Below are 15,791 nucleotides of genomic sequence, written 5' to 3' on the forward strand. Positions count from 1 at the left end.
TATTATTCTAGATGTGTACCAAAGCTTGAGAATTCATGTCAAAGTTTGCCAGGGGGTCCAGGGTTCGAATCCCAGCCTGAGTATGGATGTTTGCGAGTGTCCATTCATCAATTTCATCACATCATCACTCATCTTTGCAAATTAGTCAAAAGTGGCACAAGAAGCGAAGTAAAATAGAGCAATTCAATCAATCATGTCAAACTTTAGAATTACATTTATGAATATCTAATGTATTTGTGTGTTACTGTGGATTGGTATATACGAAATCCTAAAATGTCGGTGTTCACCCAGCACCGTGTGAGAACAATTTTGGAGATACATGATAAGAAATAACGGGCTTTGACGTGGAAAGTCGACAATCAACGGCCGGTGGGACTATATGCGCTGCCCACGTGTCAAGTAGGCTGGCTCACAGATGTTTGTTGCACCACGAGTATAATTATCATTTTCTAACCCGTATGGAAAAATAGAGTGAGACGGTACAAAAGCTTTTTATTACACTTCTTTGTAGCAGATTTCATTCGTCTCGCTATGAACCAAATCGTAATGAATATACACTATGTAACCAAAAGTCACCGGACACCCAAGTGAATGTGGCGGTACTGTCATGAAATGGGGCTGTTCTTCGTGGTTTGGGCTCGGGCTACATGAACAGTGGTGTTTATGGGGACATTGTAGACAATCGCATGCTGCCCACACTGTGGTGACAGTTTGGATTGGGCCTTTTTCTCTATCAGCACGATGATGCCCCTGCCCACAAAGCAAAGTCCATTGCATCGTGCCTTTAGGACAATCAGATGGATGTCCTTAGCTGGCCCGCTCAAAGCCTCGACTTGAATCCCATAGAACAACATCTTGGGGATGAACTGGAGCTTCGATTGCGTGCCAGACGCACCGGCAAAAAAAATCACCCATGAACTGTTCATGAGGCTTCAAGACGAATGGAAAGAAATTCCACCAGCCAGTGGCGGCAATTAGGTTCCAAAATTGGGAGGGGAGCAAGGTGCCAAAATTGAGGGTGGCGAGGACAGTTTACTTTCACCTGGTAGATAAGGTTTACCATACTGCAGGGACAAAAGTGGCAAATATGTGTTGGGTGGCAACTGCCCCCACACACCCCTAATCGCCCCTGTATAAATGTTATCATCTTGGGGCCTCCCTGATGGCATAGTGGTAACGTCGTCGCCTGGTAATCAAGGAGTCCCGAGTAAGATACCCGGTGGAGGCACATGGGACAGTGGTTCGGATCCCACTTTAAACTGTAGGTCCAGACCCGATTAGCCTCTCTGTGCATAAAGTGGACTTAAAACAACAATTCAATCAATCAATCAATAAATGTTATCATAAGATTTAATGTCCTCGGTACTTATAACTGGAAGGCAACAGTAGAGCTTACTAACTGGCAACATATACAATTCTGCAGTGGCGGCGATTGGGAGGGGAGCATGGGGTGCAACCCCCACTTCTTTCCACTTTTGTTCCCGCACTATGTTAAACCTTATCTACTAAGGGAAACTGTCCTTGCCACCTCAGTTTTGGAACTCAATCGCTGCCACTGCCACCAGCAATATACCAGAACTTAGTGGGAAGCTTGCCCCGAGGAGTAAATGCTGTAATAATAGCGAAGGGAGGTTCAAGATCTTATTAAGTTACCTTGCTGGTGTCTGGAATTAACAGCACTGGGTGCCCGGTGATTTTTGGCTGCATTACAGTAAGTATATACAGTGTAAGCTTCTAAACAATAAAGTAATCAGTTTGAGTCAAGCAATCCAAGTGTGAATTTTACATGCGGGTACATTTGACTCGGACCAAGGCAGTTTCACTTCCTTACTTACCTCATAGGAAGAACTAACTTGCAGTTTGCAAAACACTGGCAGATACACGAAAGCAACGGCGAGGCCCATGAAGATGATGCCAACAATGATGATCCAATATTGGGTCCCGAAGTTGTAGATCTCTGCGGGCGTCCCAAGAACCGTCACGCCAGAAATGTAACTGAAGAAAGGAAAACATTTGTAGTTCTACAACGTGTCTGCGAACCTTGTTTGCTTGTAATTTTTACATTTGTCGCTGCAGGCATCGGTGCTGACACCACGTTTGATGGTTGACATTGCATTGATAACCTTTGTGATGCAGAAAGTTGCCGTTTAAGGTTTTACTGACTCAGCAGAGGTTTGAACTTATGGTAGAGTGCTTTACGCTCTGAATTCTAACATTGGCAAAGAACATGTGGACAGAAGATACTGAGAGTAGGGTTCCTAAATGTCCAGGAATTTGAAATAAATTCAATTCCGGTCCAGGAGAGAAAATCAGCAAGCGTAAATGGGTTCTGGACCGTCAAGAACCTTTTTATCTGTAAAGTATTTCAAATTGGTTCAGGAACCTTTTTTCAGGCTCAATTTAAAAACTGTCCAGGAACCTTTTTTTCCGGATGAATTTAAAAACTGTCCAGGGACCTTTTTTTTTTCGAATCAATTTCAATACTTTCCAGGAACCTTTCTTTCCGAATCTATTTAAAAACGGTCCAGAAACCTTTTTTACGGGTCAATTTAAATACGGTCCAGGAACCTTTTTTCAGGATCAAAATACGGTCCAGGAACCTTTTTTCAATGAAATAATACGCAACTTGTACCGAATTCGGATCCTGCATTGGAACCCAACAGAACCCATTAGAATTAACGATTATGGGCGACTTTCTGTTTGCTGTGTCTTCATAGCGCATTATCACAAGATGTCAGATTTGCACTTTGGGGTGGCCATTTTAGAGGTGCTGGTAAATTTGGCGATCCTCGTCCAATCCTCGACACAATCCATGTGTCTCTGAACACATCATTGAGGTATTCTCTTAAAATGGCCACCTGAAATCCAGATCTGACATCTTATGTTACGGAGGATTTCACATCGCACCTGGAGGCGAATAATACTGTGCCATGAAAATGGCGGCGTGCACACAGATCCACTGGAGTAAATGGTGGTCATTGGTCTGATTTAATGGTATAGCATCCTCTCATCATGCTGTTAAAATAACATTTTGCAAGTTTGTCTACAATTCAAAGGGGGTAAAGGGACTTTTGGTACACCCTGTAGATAACAGCGAAAGCGAAATTCTCGAAAATTCGCGTCAATGCTCAAGAAGGAGAGTAAAATGCGAAAAAATAGGCCTTTCGGCTGGCAAAAGTCCAGCAGGCAGCAGTTGAGGCAGGTTTAACGTTGCCTTCAAGGCTCATAAAAGAAAAAAAGGTCATCAACTTCCGAGCCGTGCCAATGAAGCTGATAGTCTTACCTCGCAACCAGAGACATGGCCACTGGGAAGGCACTGAGGTTCTTGTCGCCCATGAGATACTCCTTCGTGGTCTTCTGCTTCCCTCCGAAGCAGCCATAGTAGATTCCGATGATGGCTGAGAGCGCCAGCATGACAGAGAACACCAGATAGTCCACCCAGTCGAAGAGGCGGAGGTTCTCGTCCTGTGCCAACTCGGCCGTCGTGTTCATCCTGAAGCAGGTCTTGAGGCGACTAGGCTCGAATTAATAATTCCGCAAAGGCTGCCTTCCCGTCGGCCGCTTTCTTTCCGTCACGCCTTCGCGAAACCTGAAAGAAACGGGAAATTGTTGGTGAGGTTTGTGGAACTGCTTCAAGCTGCCAAAGAGTGAGGATTTACAGGCACTAAAAACCTCTGAAATAGGCACGAAAAATTATGAAAATGGGCACTTAAAAAGGCGCTATAAAATAAGAAAAGGCATTTAAATAGGCACTTAAAATCACCCCCCCAATTTTAAAAAATACATTAAAATAGGGTTTGAACCAGTGATGTGCGTCTACGCGTAAACAACCATAGTCTACATTCTACACGTAGACTATTTTATACACGTAGATTACGTAATCTATGTAAACAACATGGCCAAAGGTGATAACTTAGCAAAGGGCGCCGTGGAATTAAAAGAAAATTATACTGCGTATCAGTTGCTGATGTGTGAAGAGAACTTTTCATACTGTTTCTTCCAAATTCGAGCAATTTCTCATTTAGGAAGAAACCTAATATAGGAAATATTCTAGTGTTTTATGGGAAGAAGACCACTCTTGCATCACGACTGCCATCTGTTGTTGTTTTTTGCATACTATTTATCTTCTTCCATAGTTGATAATACAGTAGAAGAGAAGAGACATTTTGTTGTAAATAGGATTCTTTTCATTTCGTTAGGAACCAATATAGTTGAAAATGTCACTTTCCTTTCATGAAACCCTTGAAAATGCACTTTGGATTGTCTACGTAGTCTATGTAAACTACCACCCAATGTAATCTACGCGTAGATTACGTGTAGACAACTCATGTAGACGTAAACTTATAGTCTACGGCACATCACTGGTTTGAACATGAACTTATTTCAATTATCTTCTTCCAAAGCACAGTTATACTACTCAGAGCGTGCTTAAGTGTGTGTGTGTGTGGGGGGGGGGTGACTTCTACTAGCTTTCAGGTGGAAAAGAAGGGGCGGGTTGGAGTCGTTTTGTCCAAGTATGAGCAGGCCCGTAGCTAGGCAGGGCCGCCAGCCCCCCCCCCGACACTGCCGCCAGCCACTTGACATTAGCTAAAGCTATTTTGTATTCTAATTTCTTTGAGGTGAAGAGGGAAAATGTAGACATCATATATTATTTTGTTCACAAGTTCGCGAGAGATAAATTCACAGAACATGGACAGCAGCTATTGGATCTGTTCATCTTGTTTGTGAGCAGAAGTCTAAGTACCGGCAAGTGTTTAGAAGATTCTCTAGACTTTAGAAAGTTCTCTCATAGGGGAGCTTCTTTATCTGTAACTTCTCTGCCTGCCCGTTACAGCCTCTCGTTTCACAAATATCTGGGACTTTAACGTCATCATCCACAGCTGCGTCAAATGCCAACAGATCCATAGTTTTGGGAACGAAGAGGAATTTTATTTTCGGCCGAGGTACGGGAGGCACTATAATTGAATTTTACATTGTACATTTTTACTTGTATGATATAAATAGCTGTATCATCAAAAATAGTATAGTGTATGCATTAAGGAATGGTGTCAGTAGAAGTTAATTAACACTTAAACAGAAGTTTTAGAAGATATAGAAAAAACTGTAGTATTTGCATGATATTTCTTAATTTTATGTTTTGTAATAACATAATCCCCCCACCCCCACCCATTTACCTTCATTTAATACTGTTACACTTCTGGGAACTTGAGTTGTTTTTCAAAGCCCCACCTGAAAAGGGACATTCCCATTTCGCAATATCTTGTTTCGCCTTCCACACAAAAAAATTCTCACCAGGGAATAATATCGACATGAAGGGTCATTATTATTGATGTATTTTTAACCTAACCTAACCTAACCTATCCTAGCCTAACCTAACCTAACCGACAGGACAATGGGAGCCAAGGTAGGCAACATCAAAAGCTCTGTGCTCCCATTATGAATTACTCTTCAAGTCCATAATATTCCCAGGTGGGAAATTTTTTGTGTGTAAGGCGAAATGGGATGTCCCGTTTCGCCTTAGAAAGTTCGTGTCAGATAAATCATTTGAAATTCTATTGGGGGCGGTGAAAACGCAATAAGGCGAAACGGGAGGACACGCTTGAGGCCCTCAAATCTGGCGAATACCAGATTTCAGTCAGTTAAACATAAACAAAGGAGTACCTTCATCCATGTAGGGAAAGCTAAAGCCACTTAAAAAAGCTGAAGTAAGCAAAAATTGCAGAATTGGCATTTTTAGGCCCGATCAAGCAAAATAGGCTTTAACACTTGAAATAGTCATTTATAGACACTATAAAAAGAGCCTTCTGGAGTCCGTTTGAAACATCGGATTACGGTGAAATTTAGTATAGAGCCTATGGAGACCATGGGGAAGCGAATGCCCACGAAAAAATAGTTCAAATTTCGACAACCAGGTGGAAATGTGGCGCTTAAAATTAAATTACACCTACTCAGAGCGGTCTGGAGCCCGTTCTAAAAACTGATTACGGTGAAACTTTGTATAGAGGCTATGACCATGTGGAAGCGAATGCCGAAGAAAAAAATAGTTTAAATTTTCACCACCAGGTGGAAATGTGGCGCTGCGAATTAAAATTCCTCCTACTCTGAGCTTGTTTGAAGCAACAGATTGCAGTGAAACTCGGTAGAGAGGCTATCGAGACGATAGGGAAGCGAATGCCGACGAAAAAAATAAAATTTTCACCACCAGGTGGCACTGAGGCGCTGCAGTAAAAACAACCAGTAAGCTGAGTTTATAACGGTACAGCAGCATTCAATATGCGCCCCGTCAACGTAAATGAAGCTTTGAAAGGATAAGACAGCGTTATCAATGGTCTCACGAAGGATTTCCCGGGATGTTGTTCACTGCGCACCAGATTTCAGAGCCACATTTCCACCTGGTGGTGAAAATTTGAACCGTTGCTTCAAATGGGCTCCAGAGGGGTCTGAGTAGGGCAACTTTAGTTGTAGTCACACAGTATAAGACTTCTAGTGGCGAGTCAAGATATCTGGGCATTTCGTTTCGGCATTATGGCAGATGGGACAATCGTCGATATTCGTTTCATGACGCAGGTCTGACGTACTTTTTTCAATCATTAGGAAACTACAGACCAGCATATATATCTTTCATTTATCTAATGTTAAGCGACAGTTAACAGTTGTCCAAAAGTCATAGACTCTATTATGGTAAAGCTTGTACACAGCGAGCGCTTCTTATCGTCATTCTCGTCAACGAATGCTGTTTCAATACAAGTGATTGACCCAACTGTATGTAGACACCTTGCATGCACTGTTCGAATTGGACCGGGTCTTCCCCGATGGAGTAGTGTTAACGTAATCATGTTTTCCGGGTTCGATACCTGGTGGATGGATGTACAAGCAGTTCGGATCCCACTTTAAACTGTAGGTCCAGTCCCGATTAGCCTTGCTGTGAATGAAGTGGACTTTGAAACAAGACTCAAACTTTCAAAATTCAAAGCGAATTGAATCAAATGTTGATGGGTGATGTTGAGCTGATGATATGAAAGTTCAGAAGTAAACTGAATGTCAAGTCAATTAAAAAATTACCGAACGAAAATTTCAAAATTATCATATCAGGAAACTTTGAATGAGAAAAGTAAGTACATACGCAATGATTATAACTCGAGGGTTTGTGCAGAGGAGATTGCCATAAAATGAGTAAATATGTACTTGACTGTTACACTTTGATGTTGACATTAAGTTCAATTGAGATAAGGATGCCCTTGTACTCAAATAGAGCAACGTGCTTGTACAAACAAAAAAATTTTCGTGGAAAAGTATTTGAAACTGTTTCCATTCATTCGTATGCTTGAGTTGAGTACCTTATTTACGCTTTCCGTAAAACTTTAAACAAGTTCGGCAACGTTCAATCAGTTCCCTGCGGCATTTATCTTCACCTTATCACTCTATGAAAAAGTCTCACGGAACAAAACTGAAATACATGTGGGTATATTTCTTTTTGTCAACTTCTTTCGACAGGAAGAAGGTTTGTCACAGTTTTAGTTGGAAAGAGAAGATTTCGCTCGAGTGCCAAATAGTTCGAAGGAATGACGCTAGATAGCGTACAGAATCGAGAGCTGCTTTGCTTGAGCGAATGACGCTCGAACAGGCAAAACGAGAGGTGTACGCTCGAAGCCCAATAGTACACGTATAACCGGAATATGTCTGTGGTAGTGGATCCTGAAGTGAAAGACAGTGAAATTGAATGTTAAGTGAACATATTCATCATCTCCACGCTAAAATGGAGTTTAATATACTGGGTGGCCAGAATGAAATTTACCCAACTCAGAGCCCTCTGTAGCCTGTTTGAGGCATCGTAGAACTCTGGAATTTGGTGAATCCACTATTCAGACCATGGGGAAGAGGATGGCGATAAAAAAGTTCAATTTTCCGCCACCAGGTTGAAATGTGGCGCTGTACTTCCATGATGGGTTGTAATAATGACAAACTGCTCCAATTGGTTATGGATTACCTTGCAATCTTGCAATAAACGAGATATTATTTTCTCGAAACTTCCAGCCACTAACAAATGTCTTTCTAATTAATCTCAGCTAAATCACTTAACGTGATTATTTGTACAACCCATCATGGAAGTACAGCGTCACATTTCAACCTGGTGGCGGAGAATTGAACTATTTTTATCGCCATCCTCTTCCCCATGGTCTGCATAGTGGATTCACCAAATTTCAGAGTTCTACGATGCCTCAAACAGGCTACAGAGGACTCTGAGTTGGGTAACTTTAATTCTGGCCACCCAGTATGAAAAATGAAATATGTGATTGTGTGCTGAAACTGCCAGGACGTATATTTTACATTATGTACCTACGTTTATTGTCACATTAAAATGATATTCCATTGTATACGCTCGAGGGTGGTGGACTGGAACGAGTAGTCTACGAGCTAGCGAAAGCGGTTCCATGTAGTAGTCTGGTTCAGCGGCGGCTCAAGGGGGACAGCCTCCGTGCCATGGCACTACCCTCAGAAGAAATTCTTACATAGCCCAAATATTGTTAAATTAATACATTGATAGTTTACAGACAAGGAGATTCGAATCTTGCAATCGGTCAAGCTGACGTGACGACCGCCCCAACCACAGACTATATATGAACAGCCCCAACCTCCTCACTGCATCGCCAGCTGTTTCGTACCCTCGGCGAGGCAGCGATCCGCGCCACCCAAGAGCTGGCCTAACCAAGTTGAAACACGTGAGAATTCTCAGCGAGTAACATTTCCACCATGAGCCGGGAAGAAGGTGGCAAGGGGTGGTGTTAGCCAATGGGGTTAGCCCATAAGACACCAGCCGTGCCCGTTTTCGCTTTGGCACAGCGAGGGAACTTTCGAAGTGTTGACACAATTGCCATCTTCAGAGATAAGTCGCTAAATACGACGGATTTGTAAGACCCGTTGGGGAAGTAATTCTTGAAAAAGGTACTATCTACATTTCTGCCAACTTTTGGAGAAACGAACCTAGTATTTTTCCAAAGTTAAATGAACATATTGATAATAGATAGATGCGCCTAGAGGGCCATCCAGACTTTTTAAAAATATAAAAGTAAAAAATCCTATGGTGATGCGAGTTTTCTTTGGCATTTCGACAATTTCTTTTTACATCAAATGTCTAGAATATTTTCAACATCCAGTTGGAATACGTGTGCATGGGGGAGGAGAAGGTGAGAAGATTTGTTTTCCCTTCCTCTTGTAATTGTGTTTTTAGTGAAGTGTCCTCTAGTGTATAAAGATAGGTTAGTGAGTGAAGATGAATCGTATTAGTGTGTTATTACTTAAACCCACACTGTTTTCCACGTTACCAAACGAGGATAAACATCTTGGCCAGTGGGGAAACCTCAAGGAGCGAGCGGGGGCATTGCGGAGGATTTTTTTTCGATTTCTTGATCACGTTGGCACTACCCATCATACTTGCCGCCGGCCGCCATTGGTCTGGTTAGGATGTTAATAAGAGGATTTTAAAAAGATAATTGGTTTTAGAGTAGCTTAAACGCAGGATTTTTTTCGGGGGGATTGGAATTGTAAAGGTAGGCATGAGTGATGTTATGATGAAGGGACACTCACAATGAACAGCCACGGCAATGCTGGGATTGAAACACTGGACCCCTGCCGTCCTAGGCATGGTGGTTTGTTTGGACCTACAGAAAGGGGGGGGGGGTTATTTCCCCTCTGGAAGTGAATGTCAGCTTAAAATTATACATTTCACTCATATAATTTCACTTTAGTCAGCCACTCAGACCTAAAAGTGGAGTGGCTAGCACAGCGCGCTACGACGCCAGTGGTCTCTGGATCGAATACCAGTCTCTCTTAATCACTTTCATCATATCATCACTCATCCTCATCCGGGCAATTATTGGTGGAGGCCAGTGGCGAAGCGTGACATTTTTACGTAGTCATCGTAAGACTTGCCAAACGTCAGGGACAATCCTTCAACCCGAGAAGGGGAAGGGGGAGGGGGCATTCGTACATTGATAATGATGATAACAGTGTTCGTACATGATGAGTGAAGTAGAGATGGCTAAATCTATTCTTAAATAATAATAATAATAATAATAATAATAATGTTAAACTTCTCTCTCCGAAATTCGGATTGCTTCCGAAATCCGGGTAGTAGAATTTTTGAATCGAGATTTTTAGATTTTCCGGAATCCTGATATTTTTGGCCATCCCTGGTGTGAAAGTAAGATATGTTAGGGAAAAGGTTCTGTTTGAGTAAGTATGTCTATCACCTCGAGAACAAAAATCTTGATCAATCTTGTCATTTGTAAGCATAGTAAACACAAAACAGCAGGAAGTACTTCGTGTTTTGTAAACCAAGAACATTCTTTTCCCCAAAAAATCGATATTTGAACCGAAGGATCCAAAAAAAATTTAAAGAAGAAATACTATGAAGAAAATAGAATGGATCCAGAAGTGGCTTTTTTCTTCAGTTCTTTCTAGCACTAACCGTGGGAAAATTTATGCTTTTGCTTACTTATATGTTTTTCTATGCACCATTACTTTCATGTATTCTGTGTAAGTTGCGTTGCGATGCTCTTCAATATGTTTTTTTTCTTTCTTAAAAGAGAAGAGCGTTGCATGCTTTACAGTGCTGGACATTCTGAGAAGTTTCATCTTGATGTCACAGAAACCCTGCCGTGTTTGTAAACAAGGAGGCTGAAAAAAAAGGCCTCTTATGACCAGACCTTCAATAGCGGGGGGAAAGCGGTCGAAGGACCTTGGATTCGCAGACCTGGTGAGATGAGCTGGCCCGGCTGACACCATTGCACTCAACGGAAACGCAGCGGGACGGATGGGCACGGGGGGAGGGGGTGTAGAACTGGGCTCTCCTTTCGATGCGCTAAACTTAGCTAATCTCTTGCGTATTTCTAGCTGTTTAATGGTGTTACTTGACTAATTTCGCTCAAATATACGGTTATTCTGATTTATTTTTCTTCTTCCCTAAAATATTTAAAGAGCAATATTTTTATTATATTGCTTTGTCATCGCCCTCTGGTGGAGGCCCATAACGGTTCCGATCCCACTTTAAATTGTAAGTCTAGTCCCGATTAGCCTCACTGTACATAAAGTGGACTTAAAACGACAACACAGGCGTGTACCGGATGACCTTCTTGTAAGGCACCCAAAAGCAACCTCACTTTCAATTAGTGCACCCAGGTAACTGCTTCTTGAAGATCAACGAGGCTCTGGCGCTTCGACTCATGGCAAATATAATCCTCTTCAGGGCTGGTTCTTTTCCTTGTGTGTGCTGAGAGCCTCATTACAGCCTCGCCATTTAACGTAGATAAAGATAGTTTAGTCATTGCAGACAGTAAAGTTTTATTGAAGATTAGGCACATACAGGAGATATACTACGTAGAAAATTTTTCAGCGAAAAATGCAGGCTTGACCAGGACTCGAACCCGGTCTCTGGCATACCGTGCCATTGCTACCACTGAGCTACCGAGCTGCGTACAAGCAAACTTTCTAAAACAAGTTCTGGGGGTAGGAAGGGGTACGGCAACGTGCGGGGTTCTTAGGGAAATGGGAAAGTATAGGGAGGAAGTGGATGGAAAAATGAGAGGCAAATATTGGGCAAGACTGCTAAATATGGAGGATGGAAATCTAAAAAAAAAACTCGCGGTACAAGCACAGAACATTGACCTAAAGGAACGCCACTGGGTAACAATGATAAAGAAGGAACTGTACGCCACAGGGCTGGGGTGGATTTGGGAAGAAGGAGCCGAGGGGAGGGCGGGCATGCCTGAAATGGGGATCATACGGGATAGATTGGAGGACATCAGCAAACAAAACATTTTGGCAGAATGTGCGGGGAAAGTATCTTTAACTACGGCACAAATCGTGGATGGGGATAGGCATTGGGGAAGGCGAAAATACGTAGAGTGACAGAACGGGTTTGGCATGGTTCAGGCTAGGGGGTGGACACAATTCAAGCGCGTGAGAGAGGACGGGAGTACAGAGTCCAATGTGTGGGGAAGACGAGACGAAATTCCACGTTCTCCTTCAGTGCAAAGAAACAGCAGAGGCCAGACGGAAATACATAAGGGATATGAACGAATAAAAAATGGAGGGGCTAATGAAGGCCATTACGGGGAGGGAAATGAATGGAAGGGACGAAACTTCCAACATTACGTCTGGTCAAAGAGAGCGAATAAGTTGAGGGACGGAAGTGAAAGTGCCTGAGAGCGGTGTGCAGAAAGCTTCTTTTTGACAATATAATAACTAGTGCTATAAGTGTAAAATTATGAGAAAAATAAAACAGGGTGATAGATTGTAGTGAGAGGAACCCACAATTAGTATGAAAGGTAAAGTTCAACATGTGAGGGCATAAAGAGAGGGGTTATGGGGGGGGGGGGAGAAGAAGGTGAAAAAAATCTTGGCTCCTGTACCCCTTTCTACACCCTCGATTTCAGGCACATTTCAAATATTTTCGTGAAAATATTTAGTTGCTCATAACAAACAGTGTTTGAAAATAGCGCGGAAGTTAATTTTTTAAATCTACGTGCTACGAAACTTACGTTTTTTTAAAAAAAATTAAAATTCCTTGCGTAACGTCAAAAAGGTTTTTCAGAACTTCTATGATGGCGGATCATGGATTCATGTCACAGGCGCACGTCTGATTTGTTTCTTTTTCTTCTGATGATTGACTTTTGCAATGGGAAAATTTGCGATTGCGATATGTTATTTGTGTGATATATTGACGGGTTGGACATTTCAGACATTGGATTTCATTTATGCGACTTCAGAAGTTGGAATATATTTTTTCTTTTTGGCAACTGCAGGCCGTAAAGGGGAGGGTTGTATTTTCTAAATGACTTGTGGGATGGGATAATTTGCGATTTCTTATTTTTATGATAGGAAGGGAGTGGAGGGTGGTATTCTGTGGAAAAGGACAACAAGGACTTTCAACGTAGAATTTACTTCATTTTTGGACTTACAAATTTCACTTCGACCCGCAATTCAGTGCCTGGCCTTGGTAAAAAGAGGTAAGTTACCTTCTTAGGTTTAATTTTAGCCTTCATTTTTGGTATCTTCATGTGTCAATGCGGAAAACAGTGAGAAATAGTGTTGGAGGCATGTGAATCCGACCAATTTCTAACATGCCTTGAAAAGGGACTCTATAGATAAAGGCGGGGCCGCGGTAGCGGTAGGGGGCGGTAGGTCAATTACCCCAGGGGCGGAGCCCGGAATCGGTGGGAAATTTGGACTCAACAATTTCAAACGACAATATCTCAACTTCAAACGGCTGTACATTCGTAAATACTTGTTTCCGCGCTCCAAATTTTTGTTCTTCATAATTAGCATCACATAATCATCATAAGAAAAAAAAAACCCTCCGAAATCGAGGGTGTAGAATGGGATACCGGACCCAAAATCTTCATTGATTGAAATGTGTGTACAGCCGAAAAGGCTCATACTGAAATAAACCTATATTATAGTCTATTCCATTCTACCGAGCCGGCCTGGCTTCGCCCGATTTTTCGCTGTCGCTGTTTTGCCTGCGGGGAATCGTCTCTGCCAGTGCTATCGCAACGGGCTCTGTTGCCTTTGGAACACTGTAGACTTCGACGTTGCCTGGTTCCTCCCAGCATAGAGATGTTAATTATTGAAAAAGTCTACTGTGTTTCAAAGGCAACAGAGCCCGTTGCGATAGCACTGGCAGAGACGATTCCCCGCAGGCAAAACAGCGACAGCGAAAAATCGGGCGAAGCCAGGCCGGCTCGGTAGCTCAGTGGTAGAGCAATGGAACGGTATGCCAGAGACCCGGGTTCGTGTCCTGGCCGAGCCTGCATTTCTCGCTTAAAAATTTCTACGTAATTAAGTTTTAGTTGTTGTTTAGTAGGGAATGAACGAATTAGTTTTAGAAATTTAGTATTAGGGACACTTCTCATCTTGATTGAGTTGGTGTTTTAAGTTCACTTTATGCACAATAAGACTAATCAGGACTGGAGTTCGGATTCCACTTTAAACTGTAGGTCCAGTCCCGATTAGCCTTACAGTGCATAAAGTGGACTTAAAACACCAAATCAATCAATCAAATTTGTTTTAGTTAATGGGTTTATTCCTGTATAATCTGACGGACCGAATAGCCTCTATGCTGAAGTGTACATAAGACACAATCAATCAATTAAAACAACTGAACTCGCGATTAGCCAAAAGTGGCAGAAAAGCGAAGTAGAATAAACTAAATCAATCAGGCATTGCGTTATTTACAAGGAAGTAATAATTGTAAGCTATACTGCAAATAATCGTCGAAGGGAGGCGATAATTCTTTGTCAACCTCCAGAAGAAAATCTTGCTGATGTCCGGCGATTTTCCATGATCGGAAGCCGGTTGGGTTGGCACCACTGTCGGATCACGAATCCCAACAGAGATTCAAGGATAGGCATCGCGTCTTGAGCAATTGAGCCTAATTAGACCGAGAGACGATGGCGATTTCTGTTACGTAACGATTGGCCAGAGAGGATGGTTAACCTTGATGGCCGCTGGGAAGAAACTGAAAGTGGAAGGCTTCAAGAACAAAAGCTGTGTGCGAATTAACGGGAGAGGGGGGGGGGGATACCTAGGATTCCCACACAGAAAACGTTATCTCTCACCAAAGAAAATTAGTTTTATTCCTGCCATGGATGTTTTTATCAGGGTTGGTAAAAATCACGATTTTCATTTTCAAAAAATAATTTGATATATTCTTTTTATTTAAATCCATTTCTTTGATTCTTTTAAAAAAATTGCTTAAAATTGCTTGTATGTTTTTTGCACCGTACATATAGGTACGTTTTTTTTATATAAAAAGGCTTTTTCTAGTAAACGGCCCTGTAAAATATTTGAACAGTTTGATTAAAGCAAATAAAAATGTAAATATACATTTCTATGTTTCTGATACTGTGAAAATGTTTGTTGAGTGTGTCAATTACACTATAAAAATTTCAGTAACTCTTCTTCCAGTGAAAATAAAACATTCTGGTTGTACTCCATAATTGTAACTTAAAATATTTTTTTAGTCTTGGCAATCTTTTAATGATAGTTTACAAAATATCAGCTGCAATGTTTATTTGCAGTTTAATGATAATGACACTATTTACGTTTTAACATGATTAGTATTTTGTATATTTTTCTACACAATATATTTGCTATTTTGGCCAATTATTAAAGTTTAAATCAAGAGAAATGTGTGTTTACGGTTTCCATTTCCTTCAGATCATCAGTATAATATTTTGTTTCCTTCCTTTTTCTTTCTTAGAGCCTAATAAACAACACTAAATGAATTCAAGATTAATGTACTTTCAGAAAAAGTGATTCTGATATCTACAAAATCCTTATGTACATTTTTCTATAAATTATTTTTTTCATAGTGACTTAAATCCTGATTTCAATCAATCGACTTTATATCCCCTTCAAATAAAATGAAATTGAGAGCATGTAGTATATGCTTAGCTATGTAACAAACATACTTGAAAAATCATTCCTGTCCATTAATGGTGTAGTCATAACAGATTTCCTTGTTGAAAAAGTATGCAGCCTTGTGGATTAAAAAGAACACCATTCCGCAACTGAAAAACTCACAGGCTATTTTCCACTTAAGTTTCCATGGCATAGTACTGATATTTTGCATGCATTAAAGTTTTCACAATAAAGTTGTAGGTAGATTAGATTGGTATTAACTTTGAACTTGGCAATATAAATTTGGTCAACTTTTCAGCGTTACTATTTCAATAGAATGCAATATACTAAATGTTTCTAAATAACGTCTAAATCTTATCATAAGATAT

The 15,791-nt window shown here is 41.3% G+C and overlaps 1 protein-coding gene across 3 annotated transcripts in view; it reads right to left on the reverse strand.

Annotated features, from left to right (window-relative positions):
• Positions 1-15,791, reverse strand: part of LOC145981299 (sodium-coupled monocarboxylate transporter 1-like) — a 102,448-nt gene that overhangs the window by 40,319 nt on the left and 46,338 nt on the right. For all 3 annotated transcript variants that reach the window (XM_083114489.1, XM_083114488.1, XM_083114487.1), the window contains exons 2-3: positions 3,284-3,589; positions 1,836-1,995 (exon numbers count right to left, since the gene is read on the reverse strand). In XM_083114489.1, the coding sequence (XP_082970615.1) occupies positions 1,836-1,995; positions 3,284-3,492 (369 nt within the window). In that variant the 5' untranslated portion in view covers positions 3,493-3,589. The remainder of the gene's footprint in view (positions 1-1,835; positions 1,996-3,283; positions 3,590-15,791) is intronic.

This window comes from Lepisma saccharinum, chromosome 29 (assembly GCF_977018435.1).
Source record: "Lepisma saccharinum chromosome 29, izLepSacc3.1, whole genome shotgun sequence".
Classification (NCBI taxonomy): domain Eukaryota; kingdom Metazoa; phylum Arthropoda; class Insecta; order Zygentoma; family Lepismatidae; genus Lepisma; species Lepisma saccharinum.